Raw genomic sequence first — 26,539 nt, 5'->3', positions numbered from 1 at the left:
GTGTAAACGGCAGCCAGATATCGTAACATTGAATTGGGAGGTCCCTGCTAATTCCCCGAACGCCAGTCTAGAAGTCTAGAAGCCTTTGTCTTCTGTGTCCTTGTGTGTGTGTGTGTGTGTGTGTGTGTGTGTGTGTGTGTGCGTGTGCGTGTGTGCGTGTGTGCATTCGTTCTGTTTTTCTCTGCGGACGCTTACCCCCGGCCAACCTTGTAACTGTCTGACCGTTGCCTGTTTTGGTCGCTGTTTAGTCTAGACAGACATCCTGGCTTGATCTGCATGACACCCAGACAACAGACAACTGATAGTGGCATTTCTCATGTCTGCAGGCATCTCGGTATTCTTGACATTTTTTGTTCGTTTTCTTTTTTTTTTCTTTTCTTTTTTTTCTCTCCTGCTGTTTTCCCTTACTTGCGCGCGCGCGCACACACACACACACACACACACACACACACACTCACACGTACACACGCACAAGCAAGCTCCCCAGACTTGGTTTCGAACAAAGAGTTTCCAGACTTTGGCAGAAGTTCATTTCCATGTTCAGACTGAGTGGAATAGTGCTGGCTTTGTACTAAAATTTGTCAAATGTTTGACCTCTTCGGTTGAACTGTGGCCTGTGGGAGGGAGGGAGGGAGAGACAGGGGAAGAGGGAGAGAGGGAGAGAGAGGGAGAGAGAAGGAGTGGAAACATGGCCCAACATGTGGTGCTCACATGTGTCTCTGATGGAGAGTGATCCTCTTCTCTCTGCTGCCGAGCACAATGCTGCCCGTCCAAGTACCAATGTACATGCATTAATACATAAGCTTCACTTCGTATGCGATACCAGTGGAAAGCCCCAGGGTGGGCATAAACCTGCTGTACAGCCAAAGTTTTCCCCTGCCCATGGGGGACGACCCATTTACCGACCATGAGTAGTTTCCGTTGCTCAAGTTTTCACCCGTTTTCCCCTTGTATTTATTCTCTCTCTCTCTTCTCTCAACAGACCAGAGGCTGGACCTGAACAAACTGAGTCCCAACGACAGCGACACAGTGCGAGGGCAGATCGTGGGTGAGTACAGAGTGATGCTGTGGTTGTCAAAGAATAATAAGACATATGCTAAACTTTCTCAAAATGGTAGGTCTGATATATGAAGGGAAGTTTTTATTTGAAGGGGAAAAAAACAACTTGTCTGATTTTGTTTTAAATTTACCTATAGTTCAATAAATGGTTGGGTTCTCCAACATGGCAGTTTGAAGTCATAACATGAGAAGATATTGTGATTTCTGTCAATTGTTTGAAATTGCCACTAACTCTCGTCACACGATTGGTGTTTTTCTCCAGTCAGCCTCCAGTCCCGGGACAGGATCGGTACCGGAGGCCCCGTGGTGGACTGCAGCCGGCTGTTTGACAACGATTTGCCAGATGGGTGAGTGTGTTTGGAGGAAATCTCAAAAATATTTCCAAATATTGGGATATTTTCTGTATTTGCCTGTAAAATTATTCAAATGACGTCGCGGCCAAAGCCACTCAGAATAGAGAACATTGTACATGACGCTGATTCAGATTCTCTCTGGATCTGTATTTTAAACAAAGTGCAACAGGAACCCAAAGGACCATAATGGTGTCAAATTGGCCTTTTAGCCCTTTGAATAATCAGAACACACATTTTAAATTTCAGATTACCCCTGGCCATTTTCCTGATGATGGCTCACACTTTCAGATTTTTTTATATTATTTAGAGTTGCCTTAAGAAACTTTGACAAAAACAAACGGCTGATATCATTGCACTATTGAATCAGAAAGCGCCTGAAGAGTCTTATCCCCGGTAGCACTGTGACAGTAACAACAAGGTCGAGGAGATATAGATTTCTCAGCGTTTTGGCAGGCGGTTCTGGCGTCATGCTCACTGTGCACAATTGGGTTTCCAGCTGGGAGGAGCGGAGGACTGCGTCTGGTCGCATCCAGTACCTGAACCACATCACACGCACCACCCAGTGGGAACGGCCCACCAGGTGAGTACACACTGCACCACACTGCACGCCAGGCCTCGCAATTCAACAGGGCCAGACCGCTGGCAAATCCGGACCCTCGATCAGATTCAAATGTCTCCGCACCATAGAGACTCGGCGCTCTTCGCATGCGATTTTCGACCCTCCATACAAATGAATGAGACTTGCGATGCATTTTTGTCGTTCCTCGGATTCAGTGTGAAGCCGGCTTGAAAAACAATTGATCGGTGGCTCGCTGGGCTGAGTCCTTAGGCATGAGACTATTTGCTGCGTGTCAACCCCTGCCTCCCCTTTTTCCCTGCACTGTCACTATCGAATAAAGCATGAAAATGCCAAAGAAAATATATCTTTAAAAACAATTGATCAAGCTAGACATCCGGTACTTGTATTATAGGCGTTGTAGCCTTATTCTTTTATTAGTCTTGTTCTGTTATTGGGAGTATTTAGAAATTGATATCCTCTATTTCTGGTTGGGGAACTTTTTTTATTGGATAATATTCCTAGTCATTTATTTTTTCTCCAACCCCAGTATTTAATTTGATGCATTTAGTATACAACAGACCAGTCCATTTATTGTTCACACCCCCCTGCAAACTAGACGGCTATTAAAAGGATGTTTTGCGTGTCTCTCTTCCCTCCCCCCCAGACTAGACTAGGGGTTGTTGTAGTGATGTGGAACTGCCTGGGGAGTTGAAAAGAGGTGGGGAAGGATCAGTCGTTGGACTATAGGCTCAATGCTTCTTTCTCTTTCTTTCTCTCCATCTCTGCTCAGTCCCCCCCCCCCGTCTCATCAGCTGTCCTTCTATTGTCCATATGCCTGGCCCTGGGCAACGCTCGCACTCCACAGCAGCCTGTGTCCGTTTGACCATTTGTTTGCCTGTTTACAAGCCGCCTGCTGTGGACTTTTCAGTTAGCAGAGCAGAGCGGGGAATTCTCAGAATGGCATCGTTTCAGTCGGCAGCTGGGATCTGCTTTCCATTAATGACTTAAACAGTATACGTCGTTTTAACAGAAGCTTTCATTCAAAAATGACCTTCACCAAAGTGCATTTATCAGTCGAAGTCAAACAGATTGTGCGTCCGTCATCAACGACAGAGCTTTCCCCAAGAGCAAGTACCGTTACAGTCACACAGTTAATAAAGGCCCTAGGGAATAATCAATAGGGCCGATATTGGTTATCGTGATATAGTCAAATGTTGTCTTAAAGTTTTCTGAACTTCGTAGACTTCGGTATTTGTCAAAATATATTGTGCCACTTGATTTTAACGATATTGCCTGCCTTAATAACGAATATGTGCAGTTAACAAATTCACCAAAAAGGAGATGGCTGTTCCATATTTTAAGGAAGAAATTTTGCTTGCTACAATTGTGATCTATGCCCTCATTTTATGGTCCACAAGAATTGCTTAGCTGTGACTCTCGTTGCTTCTGATCTATTGCGTTTTAACAAATTTAACAAAAGGTGTGATGATGCAAATCAGGTACATTCTGACTGGCCTCTCCTCGTCCCTCTGCCCTGACTAGGCCAGCATCAGAGTACTCCAGCCCCAGCAGGCCTCTGAGCTGCATCGTGGATGAGAACACGCCCATCAGCACCAATGGCGCGACACCCACCACCGCGGTGCCGCCCAGTGACCAGCGGGCCCAGGAGAGACGGGTGCGCTCGCAGAGGCACCGGAACTACATGAGCAGAACCCACCTGCACACGCCGCCGGACCTGCCGGAGGGATACGGTGGGGAGCCACACAGTCTGAATCATTTAGTCAATACCAATTTCGTCCCTGTGTTGACCACACTCCAGAGCTGCAGAGAGGATCAACTGGCCAATCTCTGGAATATCCTGTGAAAGCTGAGCAGTGTGACTTGGCGCCGCTCTCCGTTTGTTTAGCTGCAACTCCCTTAGAAATCCCAGAAACAGCATCAGTATGTGTTGCCATTTGTTCGATGAGCACTGATATCTTACCCATGTGTTTTCGACGTGGGATACTTGTGATGCTCAAATCGCATCGCTTCCTGTGAAGCCTTACTATTCCCGCCAGTGTACGGTCCAGTACGCTGGCACTAAAGAGTCGGAAATCTACTCTTGTTACTTTAATGCTTTAAATGTGGGTTTGGCAAATTAAAATACTAATGGCAATTTGAAGCTCATATTTGATCACAGCTTTTCGTCTGTGGCTGGAATTCTTTGTCAAAATTGGCAAAGATAGAGGATAAATAAAAACGGAAAAAGGTGAATAAATGCGACAATCGATCATTTCAAAACATTGTAGTATTTATTCATCTTTTTTCATTTGTAATTGTATTTATTTTGTATATATGTGTGAATCATCACACAGAATTCCTCCCATATTCCTCCATGCTCTTGTACTGATCAATGCTTTCTCTGGAGGCTGCTCCACTGTGTCCTCATTCAGTCCGGAGCAGTGCAGATGACATTGCAGCAGACTGAAATACTGGCCCCATTTAGGCTCTAATTGAACTGATCTCGCAGTTAAGGGCTGGCGGCAGCCGTTCAGACCCCCACCCCGTCCCCCTAGACCCATACACACATACACACACCCGTCCATTCTCTGTGTTTGAACAACCAAACAGTCACACTCATTCATGTAAATGTGCTAACGCGCGCGCACACACACACACAGACACACACACACGGAAGCTTTTATTCCCAAAACCGCCTCAGGGAGATTTTGTTTATCTACAGACACAGTGAAATCTTGGGGCGGATTTCAGAGACGGGGCCAAAAAATCATATCTGAGCTCCGTCCTCAGCGCTGAAGATAAGCAGGCTCCTCGCCTCTCTCCATCTCTGCTGGGCTGACTCTCTGGCTGCTATTTTTCCTCTCTTCCTATCACTCCATCTCTTCTTCGTCCATCCATCTCGAACCCTGTCAGCGGCACTGATGCCTCTGGCCAAGAGGTGTGTGTGAGTGCATGTGTGTGTGCGTGTGTGTGCACGTGTGTGTGTGCGTGTGCGTCGCTTAAGTTGGACGGTGATTCCGTTTTATCATTTTGAAGTGGAATTGTATCCTCATTAAATTAAGGTGAAATTGAATGATATAAGAATATATGTGACCTTCTGAAATGAGTTAGAAAAACAACATTTTGGCCAGATACTGTACTTTACATTTCCAGATATTTCAGTGTAATGCTCCTGCGTTGTTTTATTTTTCACATTGATTTAATGATACAGATCAATGCAGTGTACAATTCCATCTGATTATCATCATAATAAATTATGTCGCCCACCCTGTGTGTGTGTGTGTGTGTGTGTGTGTGTGTGTGTGTGTGTGTGTGTGTGTGTGTGTGTGTGTGTGTGTGTGTGTGTGTGTGTGTGTGTGTGTGTGTGTGTGTGTGTGTGTGTGTGTGTGTGTGGGAAAGGCTGAAATGAGCTATGGAAGCCTAACATGCGTTTAAGAGCGCGGCGGCAGCTCCAAAGAGATGCCAGAGGAAAGTTCTCTGGCAGGCAGCTCAGTGGAAACATCTCTGTCAGGCTTTGATGAATGAGTTCCCAGACTCCCCAAGTCAGACGACCCTCCCCCCAAAATCGCTCCCCCCAATATCCTCACCTCTCCAATATCCTCACCTCTCCAATATCCTCTCCTCCTGTTTAGGTGTGAAGCTGATCGGAGCTCAATGTTTGACTTTGTATGTGACACTCTGAGAATTAAAAAACAAAAAAAAGAAAGTTTCAGAGTGGCATGCGAGTTCCATATTTTACCATTGGTAGGAGCAACAGGCATTATGGAAATTTGTGGCTTCTCGGTATTATTTAAAGTAAGTATTTTGACGACGGCCACAATGAAGACAACATTGAAGCTCGGAAACTGCTAACTGACGGCCGCTGCCATTTTTGGTCTCTCCTTCTCTCTTTCTCTCTCTCTCTCTCTCTCTCTCTCAGATCTCTGCGTTCCTCTATTCGTTTTCCGTGCCATCTCTTATGCGTCCACATTATGTACACGCTGGATTTAGTAAATGTATGCACAGCAGATGCCTTCAAATTTCAGGTCACGTACTTTCAATGTGTCGCCTTCTGGACCTGACATGCGGGTTGACGCATAACGCACCATTACAATAATTTGTCACATCACATAGCCAAATTTTTCCAAATCCTTTCGGTGACTAACCTGGGTGTCCGGACGGATGTGTGAAAGTGCAGCCGTTGTTTTTTTTTGGTTGGAAAACACACCAGTGCCTTCAACACACACCGGTGCAGCATTCATGTTTCTACATATTCAGAAGACTAACCACAGGTTTGTGTCTCGGTTTGTTATTTGGCCTCGCAGAACAGAGAACCACGCAGCAGGGCCAGGTGTACTTCCTCCACACCCAGACAGGCGTAAGCACGTGGCACGACCCCCGAGTCCCCAGGTATGTGAACAGTAGTAATTCCATGTGGGTAACGAGTGTACAAACCATCCTCCATTTCCCTGGTGTTGTCTGGCATGCCTCGTCATCACTTGATTTATTATTTTATTTTCTTATTTTGTCTCAATGGACACAAGAGAGAAACATTTACAGTTGTTTGAAAACTTTCACGGTGCCTGCGGGTCCTTGTTTTCAAAATGACCGAAATTCAAATCCAAATATCGGGCCTTTAAAAGTAAATAATCTTAAAAAAATCTTAAAATTTAATTCATGAGGTCTTCATTTCAGCAAAAACATTTGATAAGATATTTATTTATCCATATATTTATTTTAAATTTTAAAATTAAAACCTTAAACCTACCTCTGAAACCAGCACTAATTTTTGACAAACTGCGTTGATATCTGTCCTAAAAGCTGTATAAAACAAAGTATAAAACATATAACTACGGACACCGCAGTACTTGTCTCCATATTCTTATTGTGAGTTACAGTTTTAATCGTACAGGCTTTGACTAGATTTGACGTGAGTCAACAAATGTTCAAATGTCTTAAGCTGCATCGTTAACTTTCATATTTTAATTTAGGTTTATTATCCCCTTAAATATAAAACCCCTGCCAGTTTACAAACCACGACAGAATTTGACTTTATGAAGCAACCTGCTCCTTCCGCCTCCTTCCCCTCCGCTTCCTGCTGTTAAAGTTGCTGTTGATTAGCACGCTGACAGCCCCCGTCACAGGGCTTCCTTAGAGGGATTGAGCGTTTGGAGTCTTGGCACGAACCTTGCAAGGCCTCACCCCGCCGGGTCACATGGCCGGCGGGACACACGGGGTCTCAGTCTGTCACACCACGGGTTCTGGGGAACGACGGCCAAGGCATGTGTGTCTCATGGGTTTACTTCCGCACGAAACATACCTAAGCTATGGATGCGTGTCAGGGAGACGTCGCAGGGGGTGTTCGGGACATGTGAGCAGCGTGGGGTCTGCAGACGGGCTGACCGGCGGCACTTCCAAAAATGTAGCGCCGTCCCACCCGTCGGCCGAGCGCAGATCGGTTGAGCCGGGGAAGTATCTACAGGAGAGACTTTGATGAAGTCAAACTCTCTTCAAAAAAATCTTTGACTTCTTGTGTTGAGTTTGTTTTGGTGAACTGCATTCCCCGCTTGCGCTCCGTTCAAAAGTTCCAGCAGGCCTCCTTTATAGATGTGAGAACGGTGAAATATAAATCAGCGTTGAGATGCACGCACGGACGCCTCGGCGCGCTCCAGCCGTGATCAGTGAAAGTGGCGGCGATGTCTTGAAGTGTTTTCATTGCTCTCGATGTAACATCCTTCCATGTTGTTCACGTCACGAACCCCCCTGACGGATTCGTCCTTTGACTTGGACCCTGCTTTGCTTTCAGAGTCCAGGCAAAAGGGTTGTAGGGCATCATCAAATATTTTGATTCAAAAATAAAAATAATTTTGGCGATGTAGTTGAGCCCTCCAGTGCCTCTTCTCTCTGCTCTGTTAGTCGGTGCTGTGGAAGGTTTCCTTGATGCTTGAGCTCTCCCATTCATTCACCCACTCTCAACCTTTACCTTCCTTCTCAAGTGTTACTTCTCCGTACGACTGGAACATATTGAGGAATTTATCATTGCCGCGATCATAGACGATATTAGACAATATGGAATTATATCACTGGGCTCCTGCGTGTCCATTACCTTGAAGTCGTGTCCATTTCTAATCGTGTTAAATATGGTATCGGACAAAAACTTCAGTTTTTGCTTCAGATTTCATATTATGATACATTTAAAGGTCATATCTACTTATTCTCATTCATTTAGCCTTCTAAGTGGTATGTCGCAGCATTTGCATTTTTTATTTTGGGATGCCACCGGAAAACTAAATTATGCAATAACTGCCCTTCTCTGTATTTTTCCCCCTTGTCTTGTACAGTATCCTAATATATACATGCCGTTTGGCTGTTTGTCTCGTGCCCTTTCTCAGAGACCTAAGTAATGTGAACTGTGAGGAGCTGGGACCGCTCCCACCCGGCTGGGAGATCCGCAACACCGCCACGGGCCGGGTCTACTTTGTGGACCACAACAACCGCACCACGCAGTTCACTGACCCGCGCCTCTCCGCCAACCTGCACCTCGTCCTCAAGTGCGTGGCCCGTTCTTCTTTTGAGCCGAGCAAAGGAAGCTAGTTAGTGAAGCAAATAGGGGTCGGTCAAAAAAAAGAATCTGTTTTTTCAATAATTATGAGGAATATTATCGGGAATATTACCATTCCAATAGTAACACACAGTTACTGCATTGAACTACACAGTGTTTTAAGACATTGCCTCTTTATCTTTAAAAGCCTTTATTCACTTTGAGAAAAAGTTGTATGTTTCTAAAAGCATGCACAAGGGTTGTCACAATATAGAAATCTTGATTTAAGTATTATATGCAAATTTATGCTTGAGAAAAGTATTGGCCACATTTTCCAGTCAAAAAGCAAACATTTGTGAACACTAATAAAAAAAAAAAGCTTGCACTTTTGTCGTGCCCTGACAAAATCAAGCATTTTGGACACAAAATCACGGAAAAAGTCTTGAGAGAAAATGACCTTAATTGTTTGTAGGGACTGATTAATTGTTTATACAAGTATTAAACTTTTAGTAAAGTACCATTAAGTTTAGTGCTGAGGTCGACCCCGGCACATACCAGACCAGCTCACCAACATTTCCACTGAATTAAATCCTAAACTTTTACCTCTCCTCGACTTGTTCTTTCCACAGCCCAAGCCCCAACGGCTCCCGGGGAGGCATCGAAAGTCAGAATACGAGGTAGGTGTAGAGATGTCGTGCACCCTCAGACTCTGTGTGTCTGTCTGTCTGTCTGTCTGTCTCTCTCTCTGTGTGTGCACCGAGGTGTGTCGGCCACCTGTACTGGACACACACTCTCTAACGCACACTCTTGAGATTTTCGTACTCTCCCACACTCTGGAGTTTGAATTCCACAGCTCTGCGGAGGTTTAGATCATGAAGTAGTTTTAGCAGACAATCCGTCACGGAGCCGGCTTTGGCTTCACATCAGACGGCCGAGTGGAAAGCAGGACTGCTGCTGTGTCTGTGGACGACCAAAGTCTTGCGTCCAGGAAAGGAAGCATAAATTTTATGCCCGAGTCAATCAATGAAGTGTGTGTGTGTGTGTGTGTGTGTGTGTGTGTGTGTGTGTGTGTGTGTGTGTGTGTGTGTGTGTGTGTGTGTGTGTGTGTGTGTGTGTGTGTGTGTGTGTGTGTGTGTGTGTGTGTGTGTGTGTGTCAGGGTTTCGGCGGGTCCTTAAAAAGTCTAAAATCCAATAATCTGAATTTTAGGACTTAAAATATCTTCAATACGACTTTGACAGGTCTTTAAAAATTGATTGGATTACGAAGTTCAGGCATGCAAACAACTCGCTTTTCGGCGAATGTTGCTTTTTTTCACGTCAATTTGGGTGACGGGGGGTGGGTGCGGCGGCGACCCATGGATTAACTTGTGGTTCTCTGGCATTACTTAAGAAGACTTGGACAAGGCGCTCCAAAGCAGGAAGTGATACAGCGCTCACGGGAACTCTGAAAACTGTAATTCGTGTCGGAAGTGATGCTGCGTTCAATGAACCTCTGTAAACTGTAATTTGTGTCGGTAGCCTCCGTACGTTGGTTGTGACCACAAGTATATTTCAGACTGTGGGACTTGAATTTTCTTCACATTTTTCTCAAATTGCATTGTGTGCGCGTGCGTGTGTGTGTGTGTGTGTGTGTGTGTGTGTGTGTGTGTGTGTGTGTGTGTGTGTGTGTGTGTGTGTGTGTGTGTGTGTGTGTGTGTGTGTGTGTGTGTGTGTGTGTGTGTGCACTTTGGTTGTTCTGTGCCACAGCATATGTGCATGCTCGTGCGCTGATGCACGCGTCCCAAGACCGTTTTTAGAAAAAAAAAAAATCTATTTTTTTTTTATTTTTTTTTCTCCGTGTTGCAGCTGTGCAAACACAGTGGATGTTGGGCTAGCCACAGAATTACCCATAAGGCCGTTCTGCGTGAAGGTGGAGCAGAGGACGGAGGCCTTGCTGAGCCTCCTCTTCCTAACTTCATTCCGCCGTGTACACGGAGGCTGAATGCATCGATGGGGAGATCGGGTTTCTTTCCTTTTTTTTTTCTTTCCCTTCCTCCTCCTTTGCTGTCAGATCAAAGAACCTGCTTGGTACTTTGTACTCGTTCCGGCCTCCTTTTTTTTTTTTTGTCCGTGGCCCTCTGAAGTCGTATTAAAAACTTGACTGACATGCCACTTGGTTTTCGTAATGCAAGGTTTTTTGGTCACAACTACAATCACGTCCAGATGTGTGAAATAACCCTCACAAAACAGGGAAAATATGAATATTTACATGAGACAACAGAAACATGAATTTTAGTTCTTGTCCTTTTACATCATGTCCATATTTTCCATAACTCTCGGCCATTTTCCAGAAATGACTCAAATTTTAGGGACTTTGTTTTTGGGTTTTTTTTCCATTTTTGCCATATTCGTTAAATTGTTATAGAATTTACCTGCAAAATTTGGGCCAAAACTCGAGCAGTCGCGGAGAACAAAGTAAGCCCCTATGCATCAAAGACCGGAAATGTCAGAGGGCAAAATTACACCGATATGGTCAGGAGTTGATTTGAGTATTTTGTGATTGATTTTGATTTTGTGATGATTTTAAATGACTCTTTACGCTGAGAGGTCTGATTCACTCTGCAGCCATTAGTGTGATTTATCATTTCCACAGTTCTGTTTACTGGAGGCCACTTATGTCCCGTTTTCAATTCTGACACGATGGCGTTGAACCTGGGGATTGTTTGGAGTGTGTTGCAGGTTGTTGGATGAGGGTTTTGGAGTTTACCAAGTCTCTGTTCAGTCCCGGATTCAGGGACTTGAGCTTTATGAACTAATGGTCCTGTCATTTGCTAATATGGAGGTTTGGGCCTCAGTGTCAGTCATCACCTGAGCACTAGCACTTGTCTTGTGTTCCAAAAAAATCACCCTTTTTTCTTATTATTTCTCATGGTATATTCAGAGCTTTACTAATTGCACTCCAGTGCACCTCAGACGTGCTCGATCTGTGGCGCTCCTTTTTCTCAAGATTCAAGAGGTTTATTCATCACATACATATACATACTTCCATACATATATGCAGTGATCACTGTCTGTGATCCCATGTCAAATCTCCCGGTTTGTTGTATGAACCCTAACCCTAAAGACTGTTTGGCCCTCGCTTAAAGCAAGATTTGGGACTGACTCTCGCTCTCCTGACCGAACTCTGGAAAAGATATTAGCCACAATGGCTTTCCATCAAGACATCTGCCTTTTATCAGAGAGGGCTTTCAGATATTTTCACCCCTTAGCATGCCGTCATCCCGCAAAAATGTTTGAGATATATACGTCCGTCAAACGTATAGTTTATTGGCCTTTTAATTTCCTAAAGACAGAGCCTGAGTGCGACCAGAGCTTAGTTTTAGACTCCTTGCAACGCTTCAGAGCTATCCTAATACTAAAATACCCCTTTGCTGCAACTGTCCCTTGTCACTGTAGGATCGCTAAGTGAATAATATGGTGTTTGAACAGACTGTGTCTTTACATTGCATTGAATCATTTAGCAGGCATTCTTATCCAAAGTGACTTATATTTAGTGCATTTTTCCCTCGTAACTATAGTTAATACTGTAACAGGGGCTACTACTGTCACTGTGTTTTTCTTTCGACTTATTAAAACAGAAACCTGGAAAAATGTGCTCGGAGGAAACAAACTCAAATGAGTGCGCTGTAGAAGGGGCTGAAGACCCCTTATGAGGTGCCCCGTGCATCATTTCCCAGAGGTTTTCGATGGTTTCCTCACATAACAACGAGGTTCGCTTTTTTGTCCATTGGGGGGGGGGGGAGTATTTATCCAGGTCTGTTCAGGTAGCACTCGGCAGAGAGTTCTGCCCTTGCAGGAAAGGAGCTGGAAAGGGAAGGGAGAAGTGAACGGCGTGTTTGCGTGCGACCCTGTGTGGGCAGGACGGAGAGAGGTGGGGGGGGTGGGCGTTGGGGCAGGAATGTTTGATTTATGGGTGAAAGTGCAGCGAGAACAGCTCCGCACCTCCCCTCCCACCCTCTGAGTTGTCTCCTGTGTTTGGGTGCTGTTGGGAGGCTGCTTTTCCTGGCCTCCCGTCTCCTTCGTTCGGGTGCCCCCCCACCCGTGTCGAAGTCTGCAGGAAATAAAGGGAGGAGGGCTGTGGAGTCCTGTGGGGCCCTGTGGCATTCTGGGATAGCAGGAAGTGGCTGCCGAGCTGAGGTGCCATGCACAGAAAAACAGCTCGGCTCAGTCCGGCAGGGAGTGCACGTTGCGATGGAGGTGATATTAGTGCAGACTAAATAAGTTCACTTTATCTTCATTCCGTCGATGTGGGAGTAAATTGGGAGTGAATTAGTGGCCCGCCTTGGGACAGATTAAGCAAGTCAAACATCAACTCTTATATAAATTAGTCTTCCGTCATTTTGGTCTTTTGTTAAGCCGTCCAGCGGAGAGTTAAGACCTTTTGCCTTCTACGCGTCATTGAAACAGGGGATTATCCAAATGTGTAACCTTAATCTTTATTTGCGCAATCATTTGCAAATCAGCTTGACTTGATTAATGATGGTGACAAAGTATTTTTGTTCATCTTTTTGTTGTGTCCACTACAGTGAACACTGAGTACCGACACTGAAAAGAAACACACTCTGTGAAGTGCTGTGAGCATTGTCATGGCCGTCTATAGAGTCCGGGGTTAGTGGCTCTGCTCAGGTCCAGCCCACCTGCCACGCCAGCCGAAGTAGGAAAGACCAACGTGCAAATGATGCTTTACCACTGGCCCTGTACAGGCTTGTTGATCGAAGATATTCTCAGCGTATTCTCCCATGCCTTTTTTAAATCCTAAAAAAGGAACCCAGGCAAGCAGCACCGCAGCTTTGAAGGCAGCTGCGTCCGCCCACCTGCAGCTGACGCAAAACCACTCCCCACTACCACGCAGACCTAACTGTATTGGACCTCATATCGTGGATGATATTAATGAAAGATGAGTGTAAAGCAACCCCGTGATGCAAGATGGCCACAGTTGTCCCCTCCGCCGCCTCCAGCTCGCACTATGAGTCAGGGGGAACGGGGCAACTATTTACGGTTTCTCACTTTCCCATCTCAGCCACATTCTGCTGACATTCTCCCCACAGAAAGTCGGCTTTTGACGGGACGTGTGTGTTGGAGTCGGAGGGGTAGATGGCACCAACCTGTGATGCTGGAACAGATTAGGCTAAAACTAGAGCCGGGCTGTATTACAAATCAAGTGTTAATATTTCTCACCAAACACCTCAATGATATTCATACACATATTAATCTAAACTGCAGGTTGGTGGAAAAACTGAGAAACATCTTTTATATTGTTGTGTGCGAAAACAGTTTTGTCGAAAGTCATTTGAAATGACCAGTGAATGGTCTACCTGACTGGTCATCGTATCCACATCACTCTTAATTATTATTATTATTATCATATTACCAAGAAAGCTACATCTCACAAAGAATTTTAAAGACAGGGCAGTCAGTCCTCTTATTGTGTGTGTGTGTGTGTGTGTGTGTGTGTGTGTGTGTGTGTGTGTGTGTGTGTGTGTGTGTGTGTGTGTGTGTGTGTGTGTGTGTGTGTGTGTGTGTGTGTGTGTGTGTGTGTGTGTGTGTGTGTCTCTCTCTCTCTCTCTCTCTTTGGCCAGTGCACTTGTTTGACTTGACTTGCTTCCCTGATGACCTCAGCGTGTTTACCCATCATCCTCTGCTCTCAGTGAAGAACCAACTCACAGCTTCATCCGTCACTTTCAGTTCCTTGGCTTTCCCTCTTGTTTTTCCTGCAATGACATTCATTTGCTTCCATCTCATGAGCAAGCCGTCATTCATTTGTAATGTTTATTGAAACGGACAAACTCCTGAGACGGAACCAGGAAGCTTTATTCAAACAGTTTGTGTGGATTTTAATCCTGCGTGCAGCTGCCTTCAGCATTGATCCAGATCCATCTGTTGTCGTTATTTCAGTGAGAAATGGCTGAAATTGTGAAAATTCTGTACCAGTTCACCAGACAGTAGAGTTTAGAGATTAAAAAACAAATCCCATTCATATGGGGCTTTTAACGTATCTTGTTTTCTTTCATCTTTATTTTTATCCCTACCTGTTTCATTCTGTTTTTACTCATGTCAACCATATCACCCCCCTCTTTTATTTACTTTTTTGTCTCTCTCATTCTCTAAATCCATGCCCTTCCTCTCTTTTTTTTATAATAATAATAATAATAATAATAATAATAATAATAATAAAAATGTGTATAGCACCCTCCATACACGATTAGCTTTAGATTAATGGAAATCAATCAAATAGTAATAACAAACTAGGTTCAGGTTACTAAGCAAACGAAGCAAATGCATTAAACTGCATTTAATGAAAAATAAGGAAATCAAAATAAGTCTTTCTCCTCCCGCCTGCAGCCGTCAGAACCAGCTGAAGGACCAGTCCCAGCCGCCTCTCGTGTCTCCCAGTCAGCTCCCCGAGGAGGCGGAGTGCCTCACCGTTCCCAAGTACAAGAGGGATCTGGTCCACAAGCTGAAGATCCTGCGCCAGGAGCTCTCCGCGCAGCAGCCGCAGGCCGGCCACTGTCGCATCGAGGTGTCCCGCGAGGAGATCTTCGAGGTGAGGGGGGTTTCCAAAATCCACAGTCGCATGTAACAGGCTCCATTCATCCTCAACGGGGGCCAGCTGACGTGTTGGTTTGGCGGTCTAGGTGGGAAAGCGGCGTAAAAGAAGTTGGGGAAATTCTGAACTTTCAGAACAGTATCTGCCGCCAAAATTGCGTCAGAATTGAGGTTTTGACTTCTCAGTTAAAAAAAATGTCAGAGTTGGGAATTTTCATGTTGGTAGGAAATCATTGATAACAGTGTTTACCGCTCACAGTTTTGTATGATGTGTAACTTCACGACGCACACAAGAACTAATGAAAATGAACACATTTCTAAAAGCGGTAGTATTAATAATTTCTCATGATATGGGGTCTGAAATATTTCCCCCCCTCGAAAAATATTTCAGACCCCATATCATGAGGAATTATAGAATTACAGAATATGCCCAGCCCCACTGTGCTCACCTGGTGAGCAAAGCAAACATCCCAATCTGCTCGGCGGTAATTGTGTACAAGTTATTTATAGAGTTGCCCAAATTGTCTCCAAACATTCTCCCAAAGTTCAAGAGTTATTTTTCCCATCTGCTCGTGCACTCCCGTAAAGGTCACCGCCTGCAGCGGTTTGGCTGTTCAGATTGTTTCTCACACAACCGCCCCCCCCCCCCCCCCCCCCCCCCCCCCCCCCACACACACACACACACACACACACACACACACACACACACACATACATACACAACGCAGCATGTGCAATGGTAGTCTGGTTAAAATCGAAAGCAGACCCGTTGTTTGAAACGAGGGGTTTTTCTGGAGCGTATGTTCTTGGTGGGGGAGTTTTCCTTCATCAGAGCAACACCTGCATCAGGCTACATGACCCTCGTAAAACACGCCGCGGAATGTGCTGGAACAGCCGCGTCTGTGAATCTGAACGGAGACATTTTTGTTGGCTGATCTCAACTGGAAGGTGGAGCTGCGGGGTGGAGGGGTGGGTGGGTGGGGGGGGGGGCGTCTGGAGGAGGTGGATGGAGACATAACTCCATAGCTGCTCGAGAACCAGCTGAAGCATTAAGTCACCGCCGGGGTGTGTGGTTTCAGCTGGTCCCGACCGTCGGTAGCGCCGGGAGATGATCTATGTCCCCGGTTTATCGTCTTTCAGTCAGCGGTGAGGCGTCATCGGGGTTCAGAAGTCCCGATCCGTGATTATTTTTTAAAAAAAAATTTCGGTCGAAATGAATGACGATAAGAAGATGGAACGAGGGCCGGGCGATTGATCAAATTTTATTTTCGATTACGATTTTAGCCGCCAACAATTATGGAAAACAAGATAATCGAGATGAAACGATTATTGTGCGGCATTCCGTTTCGCAGTGATGCTCTCATTTTGCCTTGTGCTATTAAATCCAGGGCACCCCTTTCCTTTACAGCCGTGCACTGTTGCCCCTGCCCAAATACCTTGAAGTGGGCTTTCCATGTCTGAAACCCATGTGCACTGATCCATTGTGCACATATTATATGACACATGTTCGTATCAAACACAAGTCTGACCAGTATTGGGGTCCGGGTGCACCGGGGCTGCCTCCGCTTTCTCCCCCGGCCGCGGCGCTCTCCAGCCGGGCAGAGTGCAGCGGGGATGAGGCCCTCCCCGGAGCTGACGCGGCGGGTCTTCCTCAAGCACCGACTTGAACTCCAAATCGGCTCCCAGGCCGAGCCCGGCACGGCCAGCATCCCTGCAAAAGGAGAGCGATGAAAGAAAGAATCTGCCATTTTCAGTGACGTCTGGTCCGACACGGTCGGAGAGCGAAGCGAGTCCCGCGGTCCGCTCCAAACGTCCCGTTTAATCGCAGAGCGCAGATTCGGGTACTTTTTGGCCTGTCCGCAGACAATAATGGGGATTATTTTATTTATTTCTGGGCGTGTCGTGAAGTTCAGTGTTGGATTCTTTTAACCTGAGATTTTGAATTTGTCAGTTTAGTGACTAAAGTCCTGCTTCTGCAGTGACAGTACATTCTTCCATATCTGTCGGCGCTGTCTTCTGGTTGGTGTACTATTGCTGCCGTTGATGAAGATGCTCTCTCGCTCGCTCTCTCTCTCACTCTCTCTGTCTCGCTCGCTCGCTCGCTCTGCTTCGTGGAAGCAGTTGAAGAGTCATTGTTATTGTAGCCTTATAGCTTTATTTATTTTAACTAACACCCCCTCAAACACACACACTCCACTTTAAATGAACCCCCCCAATGTTGCCTCCTCACTGATACAGATGGAGGCATCGCACCACCCAACCAAAGTGGAAATACTACCTCTGTTAGCGTCTGTAAAAATAAATAAATAAATAAAGTTAGACTTTTTATAGAACAGTTTTCCAGAAACGTGACTCATTTACAAAGTGCTTTACTTGGCACATACATGGCAAAATATCTTTCTGTGTTTGTCAGCTGGCGAAATATATAACAAAGTGCATTGAAGTGTAAAGTTATTTAAAATTATTTTATCCGAACAAGCGTTTTCTTTTAAAGTCAAATTTATTTCATGAGATAATGTGTAATTTTCACTTAAAAGTAATAAATAATAAAATCTATTCAAACTTTGTGAAAAACATTGCGACTATCAAAACGCGGACCCTGTTCCGTATCGTTGCGCCCCCCCATTAGGATGGATCAAATACGGAGGACGGATTTCCCCGCGGGAATCAACGAATCAATTTTTTCTATCCATGAAATATCATAATCTTACCCTCAGGAAAAATGGAGATTGCATGCTCACATAGCACATGCGTACTCTGGGGGCTGTTGTGTTTCTTCATCACTTTTGGGTTCTCCTCTCACCGCCTCTCGTCGCCCCCTCAGCCCTGATATTGGAAACTGATAAAGGGGCTCGCCTCTCTGGTTTCTCTGGCAGAAAAAAAAAAGGGAAAAGGCGAGGGGCGCTTGGCTCCACATGACAGAGGAGAGGAATGTATGTTCTTTGGCTGCGAGCAGCGAGCCAGCATCACTCATACGGACTTTGGAGAATTGATCGTTGCCTTCACTCTTTTTCTCTCTTTCGCTCCATCACTCTCTCCCTCTTACCCCCCATTACTGGCCAAAAGGAACAAAAATGTATAGACCAGATGTGTGTGTGTGTGTGTGTGTATGTGTGTGTGTGTGTGTGTGTGTGTGTGTGTGTGTGTGTGTGTGTGTGTGTGTGTGTGTGTGTGTGTGTGTGTGTGTGTGTGTGTGTGTGTGTGTGTGTGTGTGTGTGTGTGTGTGTGTCGGGGCTGCTGATTGTCTTCCATCACCATACAGTCTATTGGACATGTTGAATGTGTTTCCATCGCAGGAGTCATATCGGCAGGTGATGAAGATGAGGCCGAAGGACCTGTGGAAGAGACTGATGGTGAAGTTCAGAGGAGAGGAGGGGCTCGACTACGGAGGGGTGGCCAGGTACCAATCCACAGCAAGAAACTGACCTGAGCGGACTGTTACATTTGAAGACTCACTTCTGCCCTCTCGTGGTCATCGCTGTAACAGCGTACACTTTTCTGTTAAGCTGTAAAACTCTCAAGTTTGCATAACATCCTCTCCGGTCGTCTGTTCACTAAATCCAATTTAATAATGTGCAGAAATATAAATTTTCTGTCCTTTTTTTGACAGGAATACCAGTGTCTTACAATTTATCTGAGTAAAGAGCCCCCTTCATTAAATCACCAATACAATATTTAGAAGATTACAACTATACTCATGTTTACACCATAAACATCATATTACCTGATCCAAATAAAGCACCTTCTGATAGAGCCAGATTATTGGGTCTTCTTTCAGTCGACTGTGACGTATAGACACCTTAATTGCACTTCATCGCTCTTTATTTTTCTTATTTTGGTTATTTACCTTATTCTAATTATCATATTTAAATATGGCACAAATATTGTGATCTGTGAATGTTAACGTCACTCCTCCATCTGTCGCTCCCCCCCCTCCCCCCCGCCCATCTCTCCATCCGTCTGTTCCCTGCTGACCTTGTGTGACCTCAGGGAGTGGCTCTACCTGCTGTCCCATGAGATGCTGAATCCTTACTACGGCTTGTTCCAGTATTCCAGAGACGACATCTACACTCTGCAGATCAACCCAGACTCGGCTGTCAATCCCGTGAGTCGCGCGTGCGCCGTAGCTCAGTTGGACCATTTGCTTTCTCTCAGTGGCATCAAATTATGATTACATCAATATGCTTGACGCCGTGGTTTTGTTGATAAGATGACGTCACCAAAGATGTCTCATATGATGGGCCTGAAATATTTGACAACGACAGTGAACTAATAGAAGCAGTATTTCTACGATTTCTGTATCAACCGTGGCGTCCCCGCTCGTACACATGGGATTTCTGTGTCGCCTCGGGGTTTAAAAAGCACCGTCTGACTAACTGCCTTGTGTCTGGGCGCTTCAGGAGCACTTGTCGTACTTCCACTTCGTGGGCCGCATCATGGGTATGGCGGTGTTCCACGGCCACTACATCGACGGCGGCTTCACGCTGCCGTTCTACAAGCAGCTGCTGGGGAAACCCATCACCCTGGATGACATGGAGTCCGTCGACCCCGATTTGCACAACAGCCTGGTCTGGATCCTGTACGTACATGGGGGCGGGGTGCAATGGTTTTATTGGTGTTGCTTTTTTTAATTTTTTATCTCAGTAAAACTTAGATTTAGATGGATCTTTAACAGACCCTGATGGAGAAATAGTTTCAATATTGTAATTATGAAGTATTTATATAATTGTTGTTTTTATGTGGATCTATAGTTATTCTAAACACTAAACACTAATTTCAGGTCATATCTCGATTCTCGATTGGGAAAACTTTTTTTCCTTTTAATTTGTGATGTCATCCTCTGATCACATTCATAAAGAAATGTTAATGTTATGACTAGTATTAGTAGTAAATTGGCTTCCATACAGAACAGTCTTATATGTATTATTTATTATACTTATATAATATACATATATAATAAACACAAATCAGCCTCAACATTAAAACCACTGACAGGTGAAGTAAATAACATTGCTCGTCTTTTTCCAGTGGCACCTGTCAAGGGGTGGGATATATTAGGAGCAAGTGAACAGTCAGTTGTTGAAATTGATGTGTTGGAAGCAGGAAAAATGGTCAAGCGTAAGGATCTGAGCCCCTTTGACAAGGGCCAAATTGTGATGGCTAGACAATTGGGTCAGAGCATCTCCAAAACGTTGGGTCTTGTGGGGTGTTCCCAGTAAGCAGTGGTTAGTATCTACCAAAAGAAGTCCAAGGAAGGACAACCAGGGAACCAGAGACAGGGTCATGGGCACCCGAGGCTCATTGATGCGCGTGGTGAGTGAGGTCGAGCCCGTCTGTTCTGATCCCACAGAAGAACTACTGTAGAAAAAAATAGTGAAAAAGTTGATGCTGCTATGATAGAAAGGTGTCAGAACACTGCGTATGGGGCTGTGTAGCTACAGACCGGTCAAAGCACCTACGATGGACACGTGAGCGTCAGAACTGGACCATGGAGCAATGGCAGAAGGTGTCCTGGTCTGATGAATCACGTTTTCTTCTACGTCATGTGGATGGTCAGGGTTAAGGTTCGATCCGATCAAGAATCTGTGGGATGTACTGGAACAACAATCCTGATCCATGGGGGCCCCACCTCACAACTTCCAGGACTTAAAGGATCTGCTGCTAACGTCTTGGTGCCAGATACCACAGGACCCCTTCAGAGGTCTTGAGGAGTCCATGCCTCCACGGGTCAGAGCTGTTTTGGCGGCACGATGGGGAGCTACACAGTATTAGTGGTTACTAGCGGAGGTTTTAATGTTGTGGCTGATCAGTGTACTTCGGTTTACAGCTCCAAAAACATGTCATGTCATCTAGTGTGCAGTCTCACTCTAATAATGAATTGGTCACATTCCAATTATGATGTGCGAAGACTGACTTGTCCCAAAGGCGTTTTAAACAACAGCTTTTTTTCCTCTGTGACTCCATAGGGCCCTACCCGTTTGTTTTTAAAGGACCCACTCTGTTCTTTCCACCCGTGTGTCCCCAGGGACAACGACATCACCGGCGTGCTGGATCACACCTTCTGCGTCGAGCACAACGCCTACGGGGAAATCATCCAGCACGAGCTCAAGCCCAACGGCAAGAGCATCCCCGTCACGCAGGACACCAAGAAGGAGTATGTTCGGCTCTACGTCAATTGGCGCTTCTTGCGCGGCATCGAGGCCCAGTTCCTGGCGCTGCAGAAGGGCTTCAACGAGGTCATTCCCCAGCACCTCCTGAAGGCCTTCGACGAGAAGGAGCTCGAGGTGACGGCACTGATTAAAAATGTTTTTATCATTTAAAGTTGTTTTTTGTGGGCATTTTCATTTTATTAGATGGGACAGTGTAGAGACAGGGAAGGCAGGGAGACAGGACATGCAGCAAACGGCCTCTGGCCGGATTCAAACCTGGGCCGGCTGCGGGAAGGACTTAATGCGCCTAAATGATCGACCAGTTGAGCCACTGGGGCGCCCAAGGAACCGATTTAACTTCGCTCATTAGAGTGTCAGCAACAGCTTACATGAAAAAATAGGCTAAAATTATAAAGCAATGGATTTTAAAAAAAAAAGAAAAGAAAATGGCAATATATGGAAAATGTGGAAATATACAATAAAAGCAGTTGACTATACACCATAAAATATGGCAATATGCACTAAACCTAATTTTAAACAAACAAAAATATATATCCTCGCCACAAAGACCAACCCCTGGGCCACACAAGAAGCGATACGAAAGTGGCACGGCAACCCTTCAGATCCGCTGCCATGTTAATTAAGGCGGAAGATCACACCAAGCAGAAGCGTCAGCGTTTTGGTTTTTTTTAGGACTCGGCTCTATTTTTCCAAACGCAGAATGTAAACTTGAGCGTAGATTCCCTTAGAGGTCCATTCAAAAGATGTATATAGTGAAAATATTTAGTTACCAAGCCTGGTATGCATCGACCACACACACACACACACCCACACACATATTAGATTGAAAACGAAAGCAAATATTTACTTAATTCACTTACCTTTTGGAAGTTGAGAAATGTCACAATTTTAAGTTGAGAGTGTTGAGAGAAGAGGTGAAGCTGACGGATCGTCGTGCCCAAATGAAAAGCTTTACAGGCAACACAAATATACAAAAGAAAGCACAGAAACCGAATACAAAAATCATAGAAAACACCAAGCAGAACAAGTAATAGATAAATAGATTCATTTGTTTTTATTCATTTCTTCCCCCTCCTCCAGCTGATCGTCTGCGGCCTGGGTAAAATCGACATCAACGACTGGAAGTCCAACACGCGGCTGAAGCACTGCACCCCCGACAGCAACATCGTCAAGTGGTTCTGGAAGGCGGTGGAATCGTACGACGAGGAGCGCCGGGCGCGGCTGCTGCAGTTCGTCACCGGCTCCTCCAGAGTCCCGCTGCAGGGCTTCAAGGCCCTCCAAGGTCACTGCCATGGAAATTGGCGACATAAAAAAATGTTAATATACGCAAAATCATTTTGCTGCGGCACCCTGGCCCTTCATATTCATATACCACTAGGGGGCGGCAAACCCACACACTGAACCAAGTAATGGTTTATAGTATTCTTAAATGTAATTGTTGTTTATAGTCTTGGAAATGAAGATATCATATCGTGATGTGATGTTTTTGTCTAAATGAATGATATTAAGATATATAACCTTAACTTTTTCATCCCATGGTCTCGACGGGGGATTTTATTTTTAATTTTTTTTTGTTCCGTTTTGTATGGATTTGACGTCACAATATCAAGATTCAAGATAAAGAATACGAACATCAGTTGGGTTTTTTTAAACGTGAACCCTCTGAATATATTGTGACGTTCATCCTCCCTCCTGTCGATGCCACCGGATCTGACTTCCTGACGCGTTCTTCCCCTCCTGCAGGCGCCGCCGGCCCTCGGCTTTTCACCCTCCACCAGATCGACGCCAGCACCAACAACCTGCCCAAAGCCCACACCTGGTGGGGACACTTTCTCATCCGGGCTCCCTCTGTTTTGGAGAGGACAGGAGCTTTGGCTTATTTTATTTCATTATACGAAAAAAGATGTCTGCTTAAAGCTGCAGCCTATGGCCCACTACTGCATATGTAATGAATTATTAATGTGGATTCCACAGCGTCTGTTGAGTTGCTTTAGAAAATGGAGCATTTTTGGTCACATTCCATATATTTATGTTTGTTTTTAGCTGTTTTTATTTTATTTTTTTCAAATTCATAGTTTGTTTAATTGGTGGAATTCCAGTTCTTGGTCTGAGTATGAGTCTGAATAACTTAATTCCAGATTTGGTGTTTACAGCAACAGAAAACCATTGTTGTGATGCCGTACATATATGTTGTACGGCATCACAACATATATGTAACGTAAATATATGTAACACAAATTAAATGTAACGTATTTTTTTCCTGAAATAATGTTTGAATCGTTTGTTCCGATTTCCTAGCTTCAACCGGATCGACATTCCGCCGTACGAGCACTACGACAAACTGTACGACAAGCTGCTCACCGCCATCGAGGAAACCTGCGGCTTCGCTGTGGAGTGACGCGGCCGCATGAAAAACCAACGGGGGTGGGGATGGGGGGGTGGACACCAGCGCGGAGCACTGCCTTTTGGCCACACACACACACACACACACACAGGAACACACACATGAACACACATCACCAGTCTCCTCACCACCGGCCCCCTGATCCAAGCGCTCCTCCTCCCAGGATCATGTGACCCAGAACGTGGTGGTCTGACTATGTAGGAGGGTTTACCTATAAACCCCACACACACACACACACACACACACACACACACACACACACACACTTAAAAAAAAGAAATACATTTTCATATAAAAGGATATTTTGAGCTGCTAATAACTCTGACTATTTACTAACTTGTGGAAGCCGCGTCTGTCTCTTCCCTTTTTTTTGTAAGTTTGTTTTGCTTTGTTTTTACTTTATTATTATTATTATTATTTTTTTTTTTTTACCATTTAAACACTAGGCAGTATTTCATGTAGCAATGCACCGTCTCACTCAGCACGTCACACACAGATCCCGACGCCGCACGGACAGAGCGACAGAACACTTGGAAGGAGAGCGGCCTCTGTACAGTGCGGGGGTTCGCGGTGTTGGGGAAATGTTTTTGTTTTTCAAACAAGGATCCCGCACCGAGCCGGCATTTACGCGCCGCCCCAAAAAAGACTCTCTGTCACCACACCCAGCAACGCATTCCCACTCATCTTATCTCACCGGACCGACATCGAGGTTTGTTTCAGAAAAAGGAAAAAAATAAATAAAGAAAATCACAACAAAAAAGAATAAACAAACAAATCGCTTGAAACGTGGTATTTTTATATATATGGGGGGGAAAAAAAAAAGAACCTTAAAATTATATATAATATATATAATTTATTGCTGTTATATTCCAAACTTTTTTGCCATTATTCCGGTTAAAAGGAAAAAAAAAAAAGAAAGCTTTTTAATATTAAAGCGTTAACTGTTGAACAAGACAATTTGTGGAAATGGATTTAAAGCTTAAAGGAGTTTTCACTTGCGACAGAAACGTGGACGCAGCCTCCTCCAAACTTCTACGAAAAGCCTTTAAACGCTGACGCGTCCACAGACCCGCGGTCAAAACCTGCGATTTCTAAGGACTTTGAAAAGAGTCAATTGAAATAGAAATTCCAAAGTCGAATGAGCGTCTCGTAGCGTGTCGGAGGCGGCGCGCGTCGGCCTTCTATCGGAGCGGAATTGGGGAGCTCGCCCCCCTCACTTCCACACACACACACACACACACACACACACACACACACACTCTGTATTGGGCAAACGTCACTGAGCACTGGCCTCTCGTGGCGTTTGGGAAGTGGAGGAGGAAAGCCCATCGAGCGACCTCCACGACCACCGACTTGTTGATCCACGCCGAAAGGCGAGGCGTGTCCCCGCGGCGATGCCTTGTACAGTAATAAGATATTGGTCTTGTATGTGAATCACGCCACCTGTAATTTATCTTTAACTTAAGCAGCAGCAGAAGAAGAAGACGGGGGGGGGGGGGGGGGGGAGTTTTTCCTAAAGGTTGCACACCCTGCAGGGGTCTGCGCACGGCGGTGACCTCTCCGCCGGGTCGCTCGCTCGGGACGCCTCCGGTTTCTCTGTAAACGCTCGTCACACCCCCAGTCCTGCACCCACGCACGCACGCACACACACACACACACACACTTTCTTTATTTTTAGTCTGAACTTTTTCTACACTACAGTCTGTCGGCGTCGACGCATTTCACTTTTTTTCTTTATTTAACGAGTCAACGTTGAGATGCACCACTCGGTTCCTTAGTTTTTTATTTTTTTTTTTATTTTAGCATGATCCACTTTGCAGGACTGTATCTCATAGCTGACTGATGCAATTTGATGTATGTTAACACTATCATTTTGTAAGAGTATTTTATTTTTGTGTGTAATTAGTTCGAATTAAACTTGCCTTTGTCTAACGATGCAAGGCGCCTTGTAAAAAAAAAAAAAAAAAAAAAGTCTGTTGATTTTGGGGGTGCTGTGGGTCTCACCTCCTCATGGAAAACTTCGAAATAATTTGAATTTGTAGTATTACTGAGCATGTACAACTCTTAAATCAGATTTTTTTTCCCCTTCTTATTGAGGTTTTATGCCAAAAATTAAAAGCATCAATGATACAGTGTCAAAGGCCGCTGTACAAAAATACAATAATACGATAACCATAGCATTACCCACACTAAATAAAGTAAAATGAATTGAATTTGATTTATTTTTTCTCCTCCAGCTGATCGCTTGAAGGAATTATTGTTTGGATTTTATAATTATCCTGAATCTGATCAGAGCTCAACCAGGATCTTTATAGAAAATGACTCAAACATCAAGGGAACTTCATTCACCGCGTTCCGCTTAAAAACAACTGGCATCGACCAAATTGCCGTGTTTGCTTCAGCGACCCGGATCCCAGACCCCAATAAACACAACATGGTTTGTTTGACCTTTGATCCCAGGATCTCTAATTGAGCCGGGATGGCCGACACAAAGGAATATTTACTTCCGTTTGACCTCAAATGTTTTTTGTTTTTTTTTAAGCATCCGGCATTTTGTCTTCCAGACGATCCGCCGGGGGCTTCGGGGAGGAGTCATTTGGTCATTTCCATCAGTGATGGAACCCAGGGTGGGGCATAATCGGGAGGATCAGACTTAAAAGTGGACCCTTAAGGGGACGTTGAGATGATGTGGTCACTACTGAGGTCCCAAAGAATTTTATAAAAAAAAAAAAAAAATTCCAGACTCAACAGTAAATACAGGATCATCGAATATGTTTAAGAGGCTTTTTGCTTTTCTTTGTTTTTTTTCCCAAGACCTTAATAAAGTCAACAGTTGACAATTTAACTTGGGGCCAGCGATACCACCCATCAGGGGGACAGGTCGTTGAC

At 45.0% G+C, this 26,539-nt stretch overlaps 1 protein-coding gene across 1 annotated transcript in view; it reads left to right on the top strand.

Annotated features, from left to right (window-relative positions):
• Positions 1-25,585, top strand: part of smurf2 (SMAD specific E3 ubiquitin protein ligase 2) — a 69,866-nt gene extending 44,281 nt beyond the window's left edge. The window contains exons 5-19 of the mRNA XM_080009502.1: positions 983-1,048; positions 1,322-1,406; positions 1,909-1,992; positions 3,514-3,722; positions 6,276-6,360; positions 8,343-8,501; positions 9,121-9,168; positions 14,873-15,074; positions 18,373-18,476; positions 19,067-19,181; positions 19,477-19,655; positions 21,102-21,360; positions 22,327-22,528; positions 22,990-23,065; positions 23,545-25,585. Coding sequence (XP_079865628.1) covers positions 983-1,048; positions 1,322-1,406; positions 1,909-1,992; positions 3,514-3,722; positions 6,276-6,360; positions 8,343-8,501; positions 9,121-9,168; positions 14,873-15,074; positions 18,373-18,476; positions 19,067-19,181; positions 19,477-19,655; positions 21,102-21,360; positions 22,327-22,528; positions 22,990-23,065; positions 23,545-23,644 — 1,973 coding nt within the window. The 3' untranslated portion in view covers positions 23,645-25,585. The remainder of the gene's footprint in view (positions 1-982; positions 1,049-1,321; positions 1,407-1,908; positions 1,993-3,513; positions 3,723-6,275; positions 6,361-8,342; positions 8,502-9,120; positions 9,169-14,872; positions 15,075-18,372; positions 18,477-19,066; positions 19,182-19,476; positions 19,656-21,101; positions 21,361-22,326; positions 22,529-22,989; positions 23,066-23,544) is intronic.
• Positions 25,586-26,539: the final 954 nt, after the last annotated feature.

This window comes from Zeus faber (assembly GCF_960531495.2).
Source record: "Zeus faber genome assembly, chromosome: 11".
Lineage (NCBI taxonomy): Eukaryota > Metazoa > Chordata > Actinopteri > Zeiformes > Zeidae > Zeus > Zeus faber.
This window is presented reverse-complemented; position numbering and strand designations above follow the sequence as displayed.